At 37.8% G+C, this 20253-nt stretch overlaps 2 protein-coding genes across 2 annotated transcripts; one reads left to right on the top strand and one right to left on the bottom strand.

Annotated features, from left to right (window-relative positions):
- The first annotated feature begins 16 nt into the window (after positions 1 to 16).
- Positions 17 to 5023, top strand: LOC131794484 (protein kinase C-binding protein NELL2-like). Its single transcript, XM_066167283.1, has 6 exons — positions 17 to 53; positions 836 to 934; positions 1346 to 1611; positions 1939 to 2056; positions 2374 to 2493; positions 4775 to 5023. The coding sequence occupies exons 1-6, from the start codon at positions 17 to 19 to the stop codon at positions 4975 to 4977; spliced, it is 843 nt and encodes a 280-aa protein (XP_066023380.1). The 3' UTR covers positions 4978 to 5023.
- A 5400-nt stretch (positions 5024 to 10423) lies between these two features.
- Positions 10424 to 13916, bottom strand: LOC131788462 (solute carrier family 25 member 32-like). Its single transcript, XM_059105557.2, has 6 exons — positions 13872 to 13916; positions 12844 to 12957; positions 11965 to 12057; positions 11349 to 11407; positions 11008 to 11058; positions 10424 to 10540 (listed from the first exon to the last, which is right to left on the bottom strand). Exons 2-6 carry the CDS (start codon positions 12907 to 12909, stop codon positions 10468 to 10470), a joined length of 342 nt encoding a protein of 113 aa, XP_058961540.2. The 5' UTR covers positions 12910 to 12957; positions 13872 to 13916; the 3' UTR covers positions 10424 to 10467.
- Between the last annotated feature and the right edge of the window lie 6337 nt (positions 13917 to 20253).

Raw genomic sequence — 20253 nt, 5'->3', positions numbered from 1 at the left:
AGGGTGTGTTACCAAAATGGTACCTATTGTAGTGCTCAACTTGTATTTGTCAAGTATTGCCTTTCCTCCAGTTGGCCAATATCATGGGTTTTTCATACACCAAACTGAAAAGCCATCTCTTAATCAAAGAAGCCGAATTCAGAAAGCTTTTACAACAAATATTTTTGTGCCCTTTTCCTAAAATCATTACTGTCGAGTTGGTGTTATTGAAAGCGTGACAGTTGGACTTTTGTTGTAAACATTACAGGATTCGAGTTATATCAACTGTCTCTTGCCTTCTTCACAGAAAGATACCCGCAGGTTTGAGTTTCGAATTTGAAAGATAAAGATTAGGTCTTTCCTGCAAAGAGTATTTTATCCCAAATTGAAGGGTCACTTTTGAGATTTTTTCAGTTGGGCTTCCTTAAGTCGCAGTCATCCTTCATTGTAGGCATGCTATGCATGCAAAAGTTATTTCTTTGGATGGATAAGCTCAGGTGGGACACTAAGTAACTGACGTTTTCATTTTTGTAAAAAGGGAAAAAGTATTAACTTCAAAAGATTCCGACAAAAATTTCTTTCAATAAAGAGCAAAAAAGACCCATTCAATTTATCTGAAATGAATTTAGACACAGGTGTTTTTCTGGTCTATTGTCACTGGTGTCTGAATAGTTTTAAGCAACACTAAACTCTATTGGTGTCACACTTGCGGCAGTCTCCGTCGCAGCCGTTGTTTAGTCTCGCCACGCAGTGCAGTCTCTCTCCCATTGCAAGACCAAACAACGACTGCAAAGGCGATTACGCTAACGGGCCTTCATTATTAGTATTTAATCACGAGGGTTTTCTTCCGCTGCAGGAAAGTACCAGGCCTTCAGCAAAACTTCTTCGCCTTCTCCAGCAAAAGGAGAGGCGGTCCTCATAAGAGGGGTGTGGAAACAGAGACCCCACAAGTTAGGTAAGTATGTCCTCACAAGTCTTATATTAAAAGTAGTACCCACAAGTAGGCAAAGTTGAGTAATGGACAGGTCCCCATAAGGAAGTCCCCACAAAAAAAATTGGAATTTCCTCAATTCTAATCAAGTGTATAAAGAGTAAGGCAAACAAGCTATCAAACATCGTAGTTTTTATTTTGATACTGCCAGCAGAAGGAGGGGTCCCCGCAAGCGGTGTGTGTAAACACAGTCCTCACAAGTTGCCAAAGGTGCGTATGTGTGTGTGTGTGTGTGTGTGTATATATATATATATATATATATATCTTCTTTTTTTTTTTTTTGCTGGTTCGCAACAGTTGATGCACATTTCGTTATTTCAAAGCTAAATATATTATAGTATGTACTATAACCATATTTCAATTTGTATATTTTAGAGCGAGAGCGTGCAATGGTGTTTCCGGACTACTACTTCTTTGCTGAAAGACGACTGGTAAACCATATAATCGAAACAAGAAAAGTCAAGAACTTTGATGATTGCGAGCTTTTGTGCTACCTGAACGACAATTGCGTCAGTCTTAACTTCAAAAAAGATCCTGACAATAATAAAACAGTCAACATCTGTGAACTAAATAACGCCACGCATCTGAAATATGACAGTAACTTGAAAACTGAGGCCAATTTTTATTATCGTGGCTCGAAGGTGAGTTATTAATCGATTTTTCGAAATTTTGGCCTTGGAATAACATAAAAGCAATGATGAATGTTTATGCAAATTTTTGTGTATTCGATCATTTGGTATTTTGTTTTAACAACAACAAAGCAACAAAAATATTTTATTCATACTATTCAGGTACAACGAGAAGTAAAAAAAATAAATAAAAAAAAAAAGAGGAAAAAACTACAAGTAAAGAGAGGAACGAAAGAAGGAAACAATAATTAAGGCCAAACTAATTCACGAAGCAAGAAGTGTTTCTTCTTTCATTTAATCTCTCCATCTTTCATTCGTTACTTTTTTTTTCTCCTTCAGAACGCTTGTGACAAGAGTTTCCAGTGCCAAAATAACGCGACTTGCCAGTCTGGATTTACACTCAAGGGATATCGGTGCTTGTGTCCTCCTGGATTTAAGGGAGAATTTTGTGAAACGGGTACGAGTCTGAGTCAACACTTGAAATGACGTATATGTGAGATTTTTTCCTGATTCTCAATGCTGGTATGACAACTGTCCCTTAGCTGGTGAAATTGGCGTGAATTTGTGTCATTGTATATTGAGCTGAATTTTTCCAAAGTAACATATCTTAGTATAGCTTAATGAACGTGTGTATTGTTTTCTTCGCTCGCTCTCGTTAGCAAAATGGTGAAAACAGTTATGGTTTGCACTCTTTAACACCGTAATTGCTTATGAGCGGCAATTTTTGCATAATTTTGATGGCCCATTTTTTGTTTTTTAAATTTGATTTAATAGACGTTGACGAATGTAAAGGAAACCACGCTTGTCACGAAAGTGCAAACTGCACCAACACCATTGGATCACACGTATGCGATTGTCAGCCTGGATATACTGGAAACGGACAAAATTGCACAGGTGGATTTTAAAAGATTTTTGTTTGAATAATAGAGAGGCCTTGACTGTGCTCTTTCCTGTTGTAAAGCACGCAGAAAGCGGCTAGAACAGAAAGAAGTGTAGAGAGAAACACGAGACGTAGTCGGGGAGGAGACGTAGCCGGGGAGGATATTTTTCTTTGCTCACTTTCTTATCACGTAAATTACGGCGCTTGGCATGTTTAGAAACCTTAATTAGGATTTTCTGTTGCTACTTGCCTGCTCCCGTGTTCCGAAATTTCACTTTTAATTAACGAAAAAAAGGTAGAGAGAAGTCCGGGAAATGGTCGAACATAGTACATTTTCTGAGAGGCGTGACAGCCTTAGCTCAGCACTAAGTTTTGTATTCTGATGAAGCAAGCTCTTTTAACCAATAGCAGCGTGCGTTATATCCGAACTTTATTGAAAAGCCCTTCCGAACCTGGCTGGAAAAGAGCAACTTGAACACCATAGTAATCGGCATTGCTAGAAAATACGATCCCTGATTAATTGTTTTACACCGCCGTCAATTGTGTTACGGACCCCCTATAGTCGTGTTTCATTTTTCTAAATGAATATCTTTCATGCTTTTTGTATCTTTCTGCCCTTGGGAAGGCGTTGCAATGATAGCAGACGACTGTGTAAAACGAAATCGCAAGTTTTACTCTGAACCTTAGAGCTAGAAGGTGTAAAATTTCGTAAATGTGTTCAACAAAAAAATGAAGATTAAATAAAGAGTCAAACATCTATGTATAAACCAAACGTTAACGGATCGGAGGCGTAAAGACTACCGTATAGACTACCCAACGCGTTCGACTACAGCGCCGCACCATTCAGCCGCGTTAACTCATAACTCGGTTTAATTTATATAAGCAGCCGTTTCTCATGTTAAGGACCTTTTGGGTAATGTTCCCAACTTTGAATGAACGATTTCGGTGACTAATGCATTGTCATTCTGCTTTTAAATAGATCCTATAAAAATAATCGACAAAAGCATGGAAATAAAATCGCTCGTTTGGCTATGAACCCTATGCACAGGATGGATATGTAAATGATTTTCCATGGCGCTACGTTTTCGTTAACGGTCAAGATATATTTGAGTGAAAAAGTTAAAAATTATTATCATCAAGTTTTATAAAATAGTCAAGATATTACGAGCACCCTGATTGGTCAAAAAAAAAACAATCGTTGATTGCACCGGTAAACCTGTGGAAAATTGAAGTTTATATAATGTTATTAAAGTAACAGACCGCACTTTCTATCGGTTTACCAGCGTAGAAAACGCCTTCAGATGTTGGGAAACCATTCGAAAAAAAAGTAGATCAATCGCCTCCAGCTCGTTCTCACAAAGTCCAGCGTGGATTATATCGCCAGTAAACTGGGAGAAAGAGCGAAAAATAAAGGTTCTACAAGAACTGCGAAGCTGCGTCGGTGGGAGAGTGCAACAGGGTAATTTAGTATTATCAACTGAGTTGATGAGGAATACTCGAAAGGTCACCTTTGAAACTCTTTACAGAGGCCAATTTGCATTATCAACTCAGTTGATAAGGTAAGAAAAATAATGGGGAAGGAAAAAAATCGAAAAGAAATGGCAGGTTGAGTCCTGAAGGGATTGTATGACCTTATCTGATCCTTTTCATAGAACGAAAGGAAACCTTAAGGAGGCAGAGAGAAATTACACACTCCTGGGAAATAATTGTGTTACTACCAAATACCTCGGGGCTGGCATCGTTGTGCGGCAGTTGAGAATCAAAAATGTCTTAAACGCATTTGGTAGCATACAGTAGGGGTACATACAACTCAGACTTAAATGGGCGATTAAAGCAAAAGGAGACATGACTCTTTGTAATGCTATCAGTGATTGAGGAAGAGCTAACGCTCGAATCGTCAGCGTTTTTACCCTTTACGGTGGCAAATTTACGTTTTCAACTCGGTTGTTAACACTAAATTACCTGCTATAATTATCAAAACCTGGGTGATGCCAATATTAAGAGTTGTTACGCTACACCGAAATTTGGTCCATTGTTTTGTGACGACCTATCCCCCAAGGGATGGTACGTTTTGTGGGAGCAGCAGGAACGAGCCAGTTGTTTCAGAGCCGATAGCTTGATAAACTGAAATACTCGTGATAAAATATACGTTTCAAATATCTAATTCGTGGAACACAAAAAGAGAAAAAATTGTTTTATTATGTATGATTACCAAAGTAATCACTCGATTGAGAGTCTGCTCATTTTTAAAGTGGCAAACATGATGAAGTTCAAATATATATGTGGTTTCCTCAGATATTGACGAATGTAAAGGAAATCACTCTTGTCACGTGAATGCTATCTGCACGAACACCAACGGATCCTATCTTTGTGAATGCCACCCTGGATTTAATGGAAATGGTCAAAGCTGCACAGGTGAATTTAATCTCTTTGCTATAATATTTAGAATATTCCTGCTCGAATATAACCTGAAGCTGCTGAGGTGGCCATATTATTAGTTTCTCATATGTAAACGATACCGGTTGTGCCCTAAGTCTGCCTAGAGCTGTCCTTTAATGCATTGTCTGAAAAAGAAGGAGCTCAAATTCGGATCCTGATGAGTTTATCTAGATTTCCAATATCACTGTTTTAGTCTCAAAGCCTTAAAGTAGTTAAAGACATGCGAGTTACAATGTTCAATTCTTTTTCGCCTAAAAACACTGTAGGTACATTTAAGCAATTGCTATCTACAATCGAGTGAGTGAATAACAGACCAATAATAACTTGCATGCTATATCTGTGGATCCATAGAATTAAATAAAGCAATTTTAGCAGGAAATATTGTCCTACCAGTACTAAACACGATCGTTAGCAAGCGATCTAAGATTTTAGGGCTTAGTTACCTTTTGTAATTGAGCGTGGCTTTAAGCAACGTTAGGGCTTTTCTTTAATACATTTCTTAAACCATATATGAAAACTCTAAGAACGGGTGCTGTTAATTTTATCGTGAATTAATTCATCAATAAATTAAACTTGCTTCATGTTGAAGTTTAACAAAATGAAACAACACGAAGGTTACCTGCTATATTATTCAGTGTTATTTGTTGTCATTGTCGTTTTAACCGTGATTTAAAATTGTTCTGCGAATTGAAGTCAGAGATAAAAAAAATTTGAGAATAGCTCGGGCTGCACTTTTTTATGTCTTTAGTTTTGATCAGCGCCGGTGAAAACTTAGACAAGTAAGTCATCTACGAAAGAAAATAACAATCAACTTGATTTCGGCATGGTTTTCTAAATCTATTAATTTGATTCAGTCTTCAACGAATTTATTCGTCAAAAAAATTAAACTAAAAATAAAAACAAAATAAAACAGGAACGAAGTCTGATTCCTCAGTCTAACCGTTTCCTTGGTGACTAGTTTGAGTGCATTTCATTGGTTCATGGTTAAACGGGAACTGATTGTAAACAACTCCATCGTTGGGTCGCTTGATCTCTACATGTTTCGCCATGACACTTGCTTAAAAGAGGTGTACTGTCATGATTGAGAAGAAAATTCAGCAAACAAGGGAAAAACGGCGACGATTTCAATTCCAAATTATACTTTACAAAATTATGAAGAAAAAGCAGTAGTGCTGAAATCTTGAAGCACGATACGAAATGACAGCGATACAAATCATCGAAAAAAAATATTTAGTGGGCTTCAAAATTTGATAGATAAATCTGCAGACTCGAGACTTAACTGAAATGAAATAATTTCAAAGTTTAATCGCCCATGTGGATTCATATTAACAACTCACTTGTAGTAAACTCTCCTCGGTTTGTGCTTGTCGTTACACTAAGAGGATAATTTCGTTGTCCTTCAAGTGGTCTATGAAACCGAAAATTCAAGGCTGATAATGATCCGAAAGAGCCAAGGTTAGGATATTCAAGAACAAATATAACGTGGACGGTTCGTTCGGCATTTTTGCTGCGCGCGCCGTTTTGAAATGACGTTCCCGTCCTCTCGCTAAACCACTCTTTTAACGAATGTAAAGGAAATCATTCCTATCACGTGAATGCTACATGCATGAACACCCTTGGATCACATGTATATCAATGTCACCCTGGATATGCTGGAAATGAACAAAACTACACAGGCGAATTTCATCTCTTTCCGAAATGACATAATTGACTCCAGCGCCGCACCATTCAGCCGCGTTCGCTCATAACTCGTAATATAAGCAGTGGTTTTTCATGAAGGCGATTAAATTTTTATTTTGTTTCCCGCGTTGAAAGTAGCAGTAAATTCCTCAGAGTTGACTTCCATCCGAAATTCACATCGAGGAGGCATAATTTTATGCTACCTTGTGCACAGAAACGATCATTTTTTGATTATGTTTTAAATTATTTAACAACCTTACACGAACTTTTACATGATGTAGAAATGAAACTCTCCGTGGAACTAAAAAACCTTCAAGAATCCCTGAGCTTTAAAAGATTCCCTAATAATAATAATAGCAGCTATGATCCTTATTTGACCTATGCAAACCGATGAATGAGTTGCCAGCAATCGGATCCTTGTGTTTTCGCAAAGATTTCTGGGAGCGCCACGGGGCAAACATTACAACTCTCTAGAAATAAATGTATGGCGAAAGGCTGTTTCGAGGTCCAAAGAAACGATTATGAAGAGAGATCATCGCTTTTTTTGCCGCTGCTTTATCAGAATTGGAATGGGTCATGTTGATTCAAGGGAAGCGTAAGTTTTGTTTGAACAACCATGAGATATGAAGTAAAATGAACCGATTGACTTTTCACCCTGCGCACAGTTTATTGTAAAATTGACATCGTGTTCTGGTCTCGAAATTTAGACATATTAGCCTTTTCAGTTTTTTTACGTGTGTTAAGTCTACTTATAGCTTCTAGCTTTTTTCTTGGCTTGGTAATACAAAAGAGCGCTACAACGCTACTTTGAAGCAGCAGGAGATAGAAATGGTGTGCTTGGGCATTTAATAATATCGCAATACATTAAAGTGATTGCTTAGGAAATCTTTGTGCAAACGCAAGGATCCGATTACTAGCAACTCATTCATTCGCGTTATGATTATAAATAATTGGATGGTGCTAATAGACAGAAAGTCATTGCACACTCCTGGGACTTAATTGTGTTACTACCAAATACCTCTGGGCTGGTATCGTTGTTTGGGAACTGAAGATCAAAAATGTCCTAAACGCGTTTGGTAGCTTCCAGTTGAGGTACAAACAACTACAGGCTTTGATTGGCGATTAAAGCAAGAGTTCACATAACTCTGTATAATGCTATCATTTCATTTTAGTTCCTATTTGCATCATCACTGTCCAATCCAAATTCTTCTTTAAATTTTACTTAACGCATCGTTGTTCTTGTAAATCATTAGTCCCATCTAGTTGTTGTCGAACTGATTGACTTGAAAAATTTCAACAAAAAATGTTATCTTTGTTACTACAACCTTTTTGTTATTTCATTTACTAGCCTACCCATGTTATAATTATCAAAACCTGAGTGACACCAATAGAAAGAGCAGTTACATTACACCGTCAGATGGACCACTTTTGTGTGACTACTCACTCCCCGAGGGATGGTATCGTTTTGTGGGAGCTGCAGGAACAAAAATGCCCACAACACGTGTGCCAGCATTCAGATGTGGTACAGACTGGTCAGGCTGGTTGGATGATGCTCATCCTACAGTGGAAGATGGTAAAGTAGGCAAGGAGGTCTGCTTTAGTGATCGCTCTACTGGTTGCCAAAGCAAAAATACTATTTTTGTAAAAAACTGTGGATCCTACTTTATCTACAAACTTCTAAAGCCACCTAGTTGTAATTCACGCTACTGTAGTGCAGACTGAATGTGAAGCAAATATACCTCGCCTAGTAAGAGAACTCACAAATTGCTCCGTAGATACATGTATATAAAGTTTCGACATGTAAGGTATTCAACCTTTCTTCTCTATCGTAAACATTATCATCAGATTTTAACTTTGGTGGCAAACAGGTACTTATCTCATTAGAATGATAATTCTCATCAGATAGCCTCTGTCATCAAAGAGAGTTGCCCCAAGTATCTTTAAGTAATCTTCCAGTAAAATCTGCAAGACACAAACTCTCAAGCTTAAGGTTTTTGAGCCTTTCATTTATGTTTTTTTTTTTGCGTTTTTTTTCATCCTTCAATTACTGTAATTATAAACCATGATTATTTCAGCGTAGGTCCGTGGAATACAAACAGGCGCTTTCTTTCGTTATAGGCGTAGAAAAAAAAGCGATGACAGTCAAAATCTGATGTCCTTTGAAATTACATAAAGTTAACGTAATAATAGTGACTCAGTATTTTAAAACATTGAACCAATTTCCAGAAACACAGTAAGCAAAATTCAATGGTTTAGCCTGCGTAACCGTGTGTTAAATGTGTCGTAATCGACCAGAATTCATTTGAAATTAATGGATCGCTTACATCTCACGCTTATTTTAAATCCAAGTTAAAGATCTTGACGCAATGGCTTCAAAGTGTCCTTATAAAGCTTATTTAACTAAGAGCACGGGCACCTCATTCATTCAAGACGAAATTTGTTAAAATACTTTTATAGCTTTTAAAAGTTGACCTGTTTTACTACGGTTAATGTTTGCCTACAACATTAACAAGCTAAAAGAAAGGTATTCAGAACTGCAATGTGTTAAAAACCAGTATTTAGAGCAGCATAGGTAAACACAAGTTGTAAACAACTTTCTACACCGTTTAAGTACATCACCAAAAATTTTTTTTTCAGGAATGTTAGATTTGAAATCAAAATCACAGTTTCTCTCGGCGAAGTTTTCCTTTTATATAATGCAAACATATTCAAAGAATCCTATGAAAAATAGTAAGCGCAGAAAAGAAACCCACTCTCACCGTAACCCCCAAAGGCTACTGCCTGATATTTCAATATTCTAACTAAGACTAGTCTTCCAATCATTTGATGTTCATTTGTCTCTAATTTACAATAAGAGACTTGAACACAAAGCAAATGAGGCAAAGCAAGGCGAGTTTCTTGACAACGTATCAAAATATAGAAAAATCGTCGGTAGACTCTTCAAAGTAAAGTGATATGAGCTGGGTCAATTGTGGCTCAGCTTCTTGAGTGGTGTAAATAAATTATCTCATTATTTAACAAAAACTGTGTATCTCTTTGTAAATAAATTTAACTTACACGGACTAGTTTCATTACACGAACACGAGTAAGCGTTAAGGGCAGTGTAGTCCATGGGTCGGAGTAGGTTCTCGATACCACTCATCTGATAGCGATCGCGAAAGAGTAGCTTTCACCGTTCTTTACTGAAGTTAATGTCAATAACCAGGTAAAAATAACAACAAAAACAAGGAAATGTTACAGTGAAGTAAAAACAGAGCCATAAATCAAAACTGGGTTTAACTTTACATCGCAACGATGCAGTAACAAATGGAGAAAGTTATTGAAAAATATTTTAACGTAAGGAACAGAAAAAGGAAAATAAGGTAATTTTTAACTTAATATTGAACATTTTTCTTGATTAATTGCAAGTAGTTTTCACAAGTAATGTTTGAATTATGAAGTTAATAGTAATAAAAAAAAAATTGCAAAAAGGCATCTCTTGTAGTTCATGCCTTTGTTAGTGCTAAGTGGATGTACATAAATTTGATACCCGTATGGGAAAAGGGACAAAAGGGAGGGGGAAGGTTCTTTATAAAAGAACAATGGGAGAAATCATTGTTACCCTTAGGACCTGATAGTAATAATGTATACCTTTTGCATTGATGTAAAAAAATTGCTCTGAAAAAATTCATATTCACATTCCGCTGGTAAATGAAGTTATCGATAAAATGTGTAAACGCACTGGGCGGTTAACTTCACTCGGTTAATATATTTTTTCCATAAATGAATCAGTTGGAACTGTTGCGGAATAAAGTCTGGTAATAAAACAAGGTGCTGTAGTATTGCCCATTGTCTCCCGTTGCCGGATCCCATCATTTATCCTGTCGATGTCATCTGTCCGGCAGAAGGAAGTGAATAACGTTTTCGTACACCACAAATGTAAGTGCACATGCTGGCGTTACTCTAAAAAGAAACAACAATCAACAACAATCAAACGCACAATACACAGTAAAATCGACAATGAACGTTTTACATATATTACAGTTTCAGGGTTTCTTCTAAAGCGCTCCTTTGCTGGATTTCCAAAAAAAGTATCTTAATTAAGTATCTTAATAATTTCACAGTATTCGAACATGTAACTGACGAAAACAATGACATGGCACCTACTCCAAATTTTATAGCCTCTTAATGTATCTATCGCCTGTCTCTTCTTCCCAGTTTCTCACAGATGGAGGGTGCAAATAAGTTCAAACACCTTATGGGGGTACCCCATCTCTTAAGACCCTTTCCTTTACAAAGTGCCACCTAAAATTAAAGATGAGAGCCCACTAAGCCCTCTTGGCCAATTCTAGATTATACAATGCGGTTCAACACATAAAACTAACAAGCAAATCTACTTATATCATCAAATTTTTAACATTTAGCCTTACCTGAGGACACTGGGAATTAATCCTTTATAAAATCCTGTTACTCCTTCATGCCTAAGATTTTGAAAAGAACCTGCCGTGAGGAGAGGCCAGAAAAAGAAGAATACCTTCTTCCATAAAAATGTGGACTTTACCACTAAGCCGTAAGTCAATCCGAAATTGGATACAGTTCTCAAACAAGCTGGTTTCAGTTCTCCGCCAATTTTGGTCCAGTTCTTTGTCAAATTGTTTCAAACGGGCAAAACATGTACCTCTCTTTAATGCAGAGGGTTTGAAACTAGATATGGAAAGCTAGTCTATAACGTATCGAAAACTTTAAGTCCTCAAGTCAAGTTCCAACTTACCTGAAAGTCTTACTAATCACATCCAACGCGCCTTTGTATTCCACCATCGTGTACTGATTCTTTAGAAAAGTAAAATTCATGAACAATAAATGTCAGCAGGAAATAGTAAATACTGAACGATTTAACAAAACAGACTTGCTTAGAGACAGCTCCTGATATATTCAATTGGTTTTAGCTAATTTTATGGGCACAGGATCAAAACTTTCGCGCCGTGCGTTCTCATAACCATCTTGGATCCGTGTTTCTTAAGAGGAATAGGGAGAGTGAAAGAGGGTGAAAGCTACTCTCCCTCGTGAGATTTGGTATTTATCCACATTGTAGGGTTTCCCTGGCCTTTTGTTGGTGCCCATTTGAACCACTGGGGGGGGGGGGATGTGTGGGGCTAACGAATCTTTTCCCAAGGAACCGACACAATGACCTAGCTGAGGCTCGAGGCTCGAGCACAGGTCACATCAACCTGGAGTCCAGTAAACCAACCGATGAGATCACCGGCCTGAAAACTAAAAACGGCCTTAAACTACAAGTTTATTTAAAGATAATAGCATACAAAAGTAAAACGAAATCTAAATCTGTGTCAAAAAGGTTAATAATTTGCTAATGAATCTCCCATTCTAACCTGAAGTCTTGCTCTAACCACTTGATAAGGATATGTCGCTGTTGCAGCGAAAATTTTCGACAGTGAAGCCATTACAAGGTACTCAGTTGAACTCTATGAAGAAAATGAAAGTTAGCAAAACATAAATTAGAGAGCAAAACACTTTATATAAAAAAAAAAGAACTACTATATTTTCAGCACTTCAGAGTGATTCCCAAGATAACCCATGGTTACATAATAATAACCGTCATCCTATAAGTACCATCCTACCAGCCACATGTACAACAAAGGTAATAGAGGTTGTCTTTTGGACGTCAGTTGTAGCTTCAAAATGCTGAAGCTCGTCATGGAGGACTACTACTCAAGATGAGAAGCCAAAAACTTCCCCCACCCTTCCCTCTCTCATGTTCTCCCTTTACATTCGCCACTGGCCACTACATGTGTTCGTATTGACCCTTTACACCCTAACATCAATATTCATATTCTCCATACTGTTCTCTGTACATTTCCAAAGATACTAACAAGGAGAATTTCTTAAACAGTCAAGAACTTTTTCGGTGGCTGAATATTTCCTCTATTCTCATGACCTCCATGTGTGATTCAGAGGTGATATTGTAAGGAGAAGTTAGATGTCAGTCAATCTTGGGGAGGGGGGCAAAAGGATGATTCTTATCAATCCTTCTGGGTGGAGAGGGGAGTTGAGAGAAAAGTTTCCTTCCAGTAAATGACAGCACTTCAATCATCCACCCTAAGCTATTAACATGATCAGAGTAAAAGCACTTCACATGTTTTGTATGTCAAGGATTAAGAGCAAGAGTTTCTTGTTTGCTAACTCGGTTGAATTTGTGAGCGTTAACACGTATACAATCAACTATACAGACACGTGCAGACAGTATTCACCAGCTTCTTGTTGATTGGTGTTCCAAAATATTGACTGTAGCCTTTCTTCAGCTCCTCATAGGCCATGAATTGCAGTGCTCCGTGTGATACGCCAAAAATAGCTGGAACGTAACCCTGGTCAAGTAAAATATAATGATATGAGAAAACTTCATGTTCCATCCAAACACATAAACTCAGGTAAACTCTAAGCTAGGCAAAGATAGCGAGGTCTTAACTCTAAGACTGATGTTTGTGCTTCTCTTTTGTTCTTGCTCTTCCCTTCCCTTTTTCTCTTTTTGATTGTTTTTTTCCTCCTTTTCCATAAGAACACTTTTACACTTCCACTATTGAATCGCCCATGTACATTTAAGAACTAAATACTATATATATATATATATATATACAGTACTGTCTGCAGTTAGATATAGCTCTTTGGCATACAAAGCTTTGCTTTCATGTCCAAATTGAGCACTCTACTAGGATGAGTCATTGCTGCTAGCATTATGCATGCTCACTAGTTTATCTAGTTTGAGCACTCTGGCATGGCTTAGATGATACCACACGTGTGAGATCACTTGGGGTGGCTATATAGCCTTACCTCCATCCTAGCATCAGCACTGCACTGATGAGGCCCAGAAGGCCGAAACAGTACTGTCTGCAGTTAGTTATATATATATATATATATATATATATATATATATATAATTTGCACAATGGAGAATGTGCTTCCGTTTTCAACGCTTTATTCAAGACCCGACGCGTTTCGGCATTTGCCTTCCTCAGGGGCCTCAACATGCAATTGTTATTTAATAATTCCTCTATAATACTACATTTTATTCCATTATTTTTTTTTTGTACTTAAGCTCAAGGTATTAAGGTACACATGGAGCGGTACGCAACACTTGTGACTTCTTGGATTTGGTTGACTTTATTAGAGACCAATACCCTGCATACTTCACCACAAGACCAGCACACACAGTCAAAATAATCTCAATTTTTAACTTGATCAATCAATCAAAAAGCTGTCAACAGATACATTTCAAGGTTACCTTGTATAAACCTCTCAACCCCTCATGTCTCCACAACTTTAACAGAGCATCTGTAAGGATCAAGGAGTACAAAATAAGTCATGTATCTGGATTTCATGTAAGTGAGGAATTGGTGAGCACAATTACATACGCCACCAACTTGATTCCAGTTCACAGTGAAATTGTGATTGAGAAAAGTATCAAACAATTTATTATTCACTGCTGAAAAACAAAAGAAATGATCACAAACTTGAAAGAGCTCTTGATTTTTAACCACATTCTCCTTGTAAGTTGCATGTCTGAAATGTATCAAGAACAGTACGGGGAAAATACATACTGATGGAAGGGTGTAAATGGTTCACTTTTCTTTTCTCTCTCTTAGGTAAAAAGGTGTCATTCATCTTTGCAAACAAATATCTTACCAAAATTTCATTTGTACTGAGGTGTTTGTGTTTTTTCAGCAAGGGAATCAGAATACTAGAGACATAAGCGACTTTTGACCACCCATATTGAATTTGTTAGGTAACCTGGCACAAACCACCAAAAAGTTAATTCATCATTCTAATTAGCAAATAGATGGACCTTAATCGTTGGAAAGTAAGTCAACGTGATATAACTAAAAACGTTTCCTAAAATGATCTCAATAATAACGCAACACAATTGGTTACTCGCCAAACATACAATTATCTATTTGTTCAAAATTGATCAGCGCACTTGAATGAATGTGTAAAGGGCATCGCATGAATTAATGTCTGATAATATCTCGAACCGTGAACACGACCCTGAGAGTGACACTAAATGAGCACGCTTCAAACTTAGAGTCTCTCAATGGAGACAAACACCCTGTCCCAGATGCTTTTTTCGAAACATATTCACAATTCTTTCATTAAATTGTTTTCGAATATCTGTAGTTCTTAACAGTAGAAACAAAACAAGATTATAAAGACTGCCTCGATAAGCTCGTCCGTGGAAAAGCGCCAGAGTTTGCCCGAGAGGTTTCAGAATTCAGACCACCTGTACATGCTCTAAATTTAAATTCAAATAAAGATTATTTGGGACTAGAAGTTATTAGGATCGCACAAGTTATTAGTAAACTGCACAGCCACAGAATTTAGAAAAGGAACCAAAACTGCATAGTTTCTTTGAGATAAGCTTAGATTTATAAGGCCTATTTGGTGCACCGTTTTATTTTGTCCCTTGTTAGAAGTGCTGTTTCACAGCTTTTTTTTTTGTTTGTTTTCAGTCATTTGCGGCGGTGAAATATCGCTTTCAAAAATCTCACACTTTCAAAATATGGCCAACATTTATCAAATAGAACATAAAAAACCACGATATTTCCATAGGGACATTTTTTAATACAATAGCTTTCCCTCGACGGCTTTGAGGTTTTGCGGTGCCTTGAAGGAGATCAAATGAAAAAGAACACAAAAAAATGAGCCAAATCTCGTGCAGCAACTTCTTTATTCTCCATGTGTAGAGGGCTGGATTAGTCTTTAAGACGAATATCAACATTTAGACAAAGTAATTGATAGCATGAATCATGAGGTTCATTTTGGATAAATGATTCTAGACAACTTTTCTCTCAAATATTGATAACTGAGTTCAGTCAAAAAATATTGTTTGGGAATAAATATTAAGAGAATATAGTTCAAATTGCTTGACCGGTCGTACTTCTTTTCTGCTTTGAAAAGTAGAATATTCAGGACCTAATTATCTTCAAGCGGCACCGGTCCGGCGGTTGTAATTTACGTCCACGGGGGCGTCTTTCCTACAGTAGAAACCTCATAAAAAATAAATGTCCTTAATGCATCAATTTTTGGTCACGGAACCATAGTTAAAACAATTTTTAAGGACTTAACTCGGACTCAAGTTTCAATGCACAAAGTTTGTGCATTAAGAAACGAAACTACTTGGCGACAATTTGACGCAAAATCTCTGGAGGGCTTTTCTTAAGTCAACACATAATTCTGAAATATTTGAGGGCACTCAAATAAATATCTTTTGGGCTTGATTTTAATAATATCAGTCCTTTTGCAATTCTCATTTCACTTTGCAGCTGATCCTTGCTATCATTATGAAAACCTTAGTGAAGCCAATAGAAAGATAGATTACCTTACACCTCCCGGTTCAGAATTGTGTGACTACAAACTCCCTGAGGGATGATATCGTTTTGTGGGAGTTGCGGGAACAAAAATGCCAACAACACGTTTGCCAGCATACAGATGTGATACAGACTGGTCAGGCTGGTTGGATGGTGCTCATCCTACAGTGCAAGATGGTGAAGTTCAAATGAAGGTCTGCTTTAGTAATCGTCTATCTGAGCTCCCGGTTTGCAAATACTCAACAACGATTTTTGTGAAAAACTGTGGATCCTACTTCATCTACAAACTTCACCACCCACCTGGTTGTGATTCACGCTACTGTGGTACAGACTGAATGCGAAGCAAATATACATGGCGCAGTAAGAGGACTCATAAATCGCTCCGTAACTACATGTGTGTGAGGTTTTTAATATGTGACCTACTTAACCTTTCTTCTCTATCGTGAACACTATCAGCAGATTTTAACTTTGGTGGCAAACAGGTATTTATTTCATTATAATGATAATTCTCATCAGAGAGCCTCTGTTATCGAAGAGAGTTCAAGGATCTTCAAGGTAATCTTCAAATAAAATCTGCATGACGCAAACTCTCAAGCTGATGGTTTTCGAGCCTTTTAATTGTGAATTTCTTTTTTTAGTATATTTTTTAAAATCCTTCTTTAGCTGTAATTATTAACCACGGTTATTTTAGCGTAGGTTGACGGAATACAAGGAGGCGCTGTCTTACAATATCGGCGTAGAAAAAAAAAGTAAAGACAGTCAAAATCTGATGTCCTATAAAAAATAACACAAAGTTAACGTAATAATTGTGACTCAGTATTTTGGAACGTTAAACAAATTTCCAGACACACAGTAAGCAAAATTCAATGGTTTAGCCTGCGTAACCGTTATTTAATTAAGCGCACAGGCACTCCATTCATTCAAGATGAAATTTGTCAAAACAATTTTTTGCAGCAATTTGTATAGGTAATCATGCGTTTCGAGTGCAATTTGGGAGAAATCAGCACGAGTAAATTTTCAAAGACTAACCAAATTGCATAAGCCATTGGGGCGAGTGCAACATGCATGAGTACGATTACGTTGAAAAGCCGCATGTAGTTTTTAAAAGTTGACCAGTTTTTCAAAGTTTAATGTTTTCCTACAACAGAAACGCAAAAAGAAAAATATTCGAAGCCGCGATGTGCTAAAAATAAGACTTAGAGTAGTATAGGTGAGTTGTAAGGTGTTGTAAACAACTTTGTACACCGTTCAAGCACATCACCAACAATTTTTCACAGAAATGTTAGATTTGAAATCAAAATCACAGTTTCTCATTGTGAAATTTTCCTTTTTTTAACCTGCAAAAATATTTAAAGAATCCTATGAAAAATAATGAGCGCTGGAGAAAAACCCGCAAGAGCCACTTCTTTTCTAAGACTAGTCTTTGAATCATTTGATATTTATTTGTTTCTAATTTACAAGAAGAGACCCGAAAACAAAGCAAACGAGGCAAAACAAGGCGAGTTTATTAACAACGTATCCAAAAATCGTTGGTGCTCTTTTCAAAGGAAAGTGATATGAGCTGAGTCACTTTGTGACTCAGCTGCTTGAGTGGTAGAAGGGCATCGCATATGTAATCTCATCATTTAACAAAAACTTTATCCCTTTGTAAATATATTTAACTTACACGGAATTTTTTATGTAGTCCATATGCCAGAGTAGGTTCTCGGTACCACTCATCTAATGAAATGTTATGTAAAAGACTCTTCAAATTCACTTGATAGCAATCGCGAAAGAGTAGCTTCTACCATAATATCAGTAACCAGGGAAAATGACAACAACAACAAAGAAATGTTCGGGTAAATGCATGAAACCAGAACCCAGTAAGGCAAAAACAAAGTAATCAATCAAAACTGGTTTTAACTTTACATCACAACAATTCAGTAATAAATGAAGAAACTTATTGTAAAAGATCGTAACGTAAGGAACAGCAAAAGGAGAGTAAGATAGTTTTCTTTAGAACTGTCACAATTAATTTAATATTGAACATTTTCCTTGATTAAATTGCAGGTAATTCTCCCACAAGTAATGTTAGAATTCAATTGTCAATTATTATTAAATAAACAGCAATAATAAAAAAAGGAAACTTGCAAAAAAGGCATCTCTCAACAAAGGGATAAATTATTGTTATCTGTAGGGGCTAAGATTAGTAATGGCTTCCTCTTGCATTACTGTACATAAAATGCTCTGAGAAAAACTTATTTTCGCATGACGCCGGAGCATGAAGCGTTACTAATAAAATGTGTAGACGCACTGGGTTGTTAACTTTACACCTTAACGAATTTTTTTTTTTCCATAAATGGAATCAGTCGGAGCTTTTGCTGAAAAAAGCCTGGTAATAAAACCACTCGCTGAAATTTTGCCCCTCGTCAAAAGTTTACACTAACACATCAGATGGAGCACCGCCGAGTTCTGTCCAGTCGAACATGTGGATTTTCTTTCACCTCTGCCAAACCAACGAGATGAAAATACCTTAAAATGCTGATTACTTTTTCTACCGCACACCTTTTCTTTGACATGTTACAGTATTGTTATTATAAAGGTGAATTACCATCAGTTGGAATTCTAGGCTCAGAGGTTGTCTTAAGCTTTACTTTGAGCCTTACTGGTGAAATGAGAGTGACTTTGCTCTAGGCTGAGAGGTCATTACCTTCTATCAAAATCAAGACACCTGGCATCTCCATAAACGTTAATGAGTGAAAAAAGTGACTATATCACTCAGGTAATCTGGCCCAGACCGCCAAAACCACCAATAACGCAACACAATCAGTTACACGCCAAACATAAGATTATCTATTTGTTTAGAATTAATCAGCGCATTAGGACGAATATGGAAAGGCTATCGGGCATCAAGTGAATTAACATCCGATAACATCTTAACTGTGAACAGGACCCTGAGAGGGACGCTAAATGAGTACGGTTCAAACTTCGAGTCTCTTGACTAATGCAATCACCATGTCTAAGATGCTTTTTTCGAAATAGTTTCACAATTCTTTTATTACATTTTTTTTTCGAATTTCTTTAGTTCTTAACAGTACATACAAAACAAGAATGTAATATTGCAATGAAAAGCTCGTCCATGGAAAAGCGCCAACGTTTCACTTAGAGGTTTGAAAGCCAAGTTCAGCAATAAAAAAAATACGAGGCGTGACACGCAACTCATCAGAATTAAAGCCAAAAAGAACATGCCTACACAAAATAACCGGACACATAGGAGAAAAAGCAAACAGCAAAGATTGAAGCCAAGACAAAACACTCTGAGCCAGAGGACACAAAAAGAAAAGATGCTCCAAAGATTCCACAGGAGCCCCACAAAAGCAAGAGAGAGGAACTGGCAACCCGAAAGACCCGAGACGCTGCGCCGTATAAAGAACCCCATGGGCAATCTTCCAACTCAGATCGATCACCTGACGGTCCAGATCAAAGAAGAAAAGGGAGCGCCAAGTGGCCGGCCAATCAAGAGCACCATAAACCCCAGCAAACTTCTCCACGCAATGTGGAGAGACCATACTTTCAGACAAAAGGAACAGGTAACAAGCCTTGGTGCTCGAGATCGACACGGGGGAACAGACATGAGCAGAAGACGCGCCATAGACGAGGGCATCACGAGACACCGAAAAAGAACCATCAAGACCACGCCAAGCAAGAAGAAGAGACCTATAGAAGGGGGGCAAGACCCTAGGGTCGAAAGAATACGGCCGGGAAAAAAACGACAAAAGGGGGAAGCACCAAAATGAAAGTTAAACCAGAATGACATGAAAGAAACCCAGCCAGAAAAAGGAGGAGGCAAACCTCCTCACCCACTGACCGAGAAGAGCCCAGACTTTAAGTTTGACATCAACCACCGAAAAACCACCGAACAACGAGGATTGGACTACAACAGAGCGCGATACTAGATCGCGCTTACCAGACCAAAAAAGAGAAGGCAAGAGAGGAAAGTTCCTTTAGGACCCAAGGGGGCATGTGAACGAGAGACGCCACATACCAAACCCGGAAAGGGCCAAAGCATTAACAACCAGGGCCTTGCCACGAAAAGAAAGAGAGCGAGAACGCCAGGAGTTGAGTACGCGTTCCACAGCATCAATCCTGGGGCGCCAATTATCAGCCTCCAAATCACCCACACCGATGAAAACACCAAGGACCTTGAGCTTAGAGGACGACCAGTCCAAAACGACTGGGGGGTCTACCCGACCACACCAGCCACCCAGCCAGAGCCCTTTAGACTTGGACTGGTTCAGCTTCGAACCCGAAGCTTGCTCAAAA

The sequence above is a fragment of the Pocillopora verrucosa genome, chromosome 5 (assembly GCF_036669915.1).
Source record: "Pocillopora verrucosa isolate sample1 chromosome 5, ASM3666991v2, whole genome shotgun sequence".
Classification (NCBI taxonomy): Eukaryota; Metazoa; Cnidaria; class Anthozoa; order Scleractinia; family Pocilloporidae; genus Pocillopora; species Pocillopora verrucosa.
Note: the sequence above shows the minus strand (reverse complement) of the source record. Positions and strands in the feature narration are given on the sequence as shown.

Excerpts from the sequence above, each read along its gene's own strand:
- LOC131788462 (XM_059105557.2), bottom strand. The coding sequence starts at position 12,909 with ATGGCCTATGAGGAGCTGAAGAAAGGCTACAGTCAATATTTTGGAACA. Across the intron at positions 12,058-12,843 it reads CACCAATCAACAAGAAGCTG|AGTTCAACTGAGTACCTTGT; the intron begins GTGAATACTGTC and ends TTTTCTTCATAG. Across the intron at positions 11,408-11,964 it reads TGGTTAGAGCAAGACTTCAG|AATCAGTACACGATGGTGGA; the intron begins GTTAGAATGGGA and ends ACTTTTCTAAAG.
- LOC131794484 (XM_066167283.1), top strand. The coding sequence starts at position 17 with ATGGTACCTATTGTAGTGCTCAACTTGTATTTGTCAA. Across the intron at positions 54-835 it reads GCTCAACTTGTATTTGTCAA|GAAAGTACCAGGCCTTCAGC; the intron begins GTATTGCCTTTC and ends CTTCCGCTGCAG. Across the intron at positions 2,057-2,373 it reads GGGAGAATTTTGTGAAACGG|ACGTTGACGAATGTAAAGGA; the intron begins GTACGAGTCTGA and ends TTGATTTAATAG.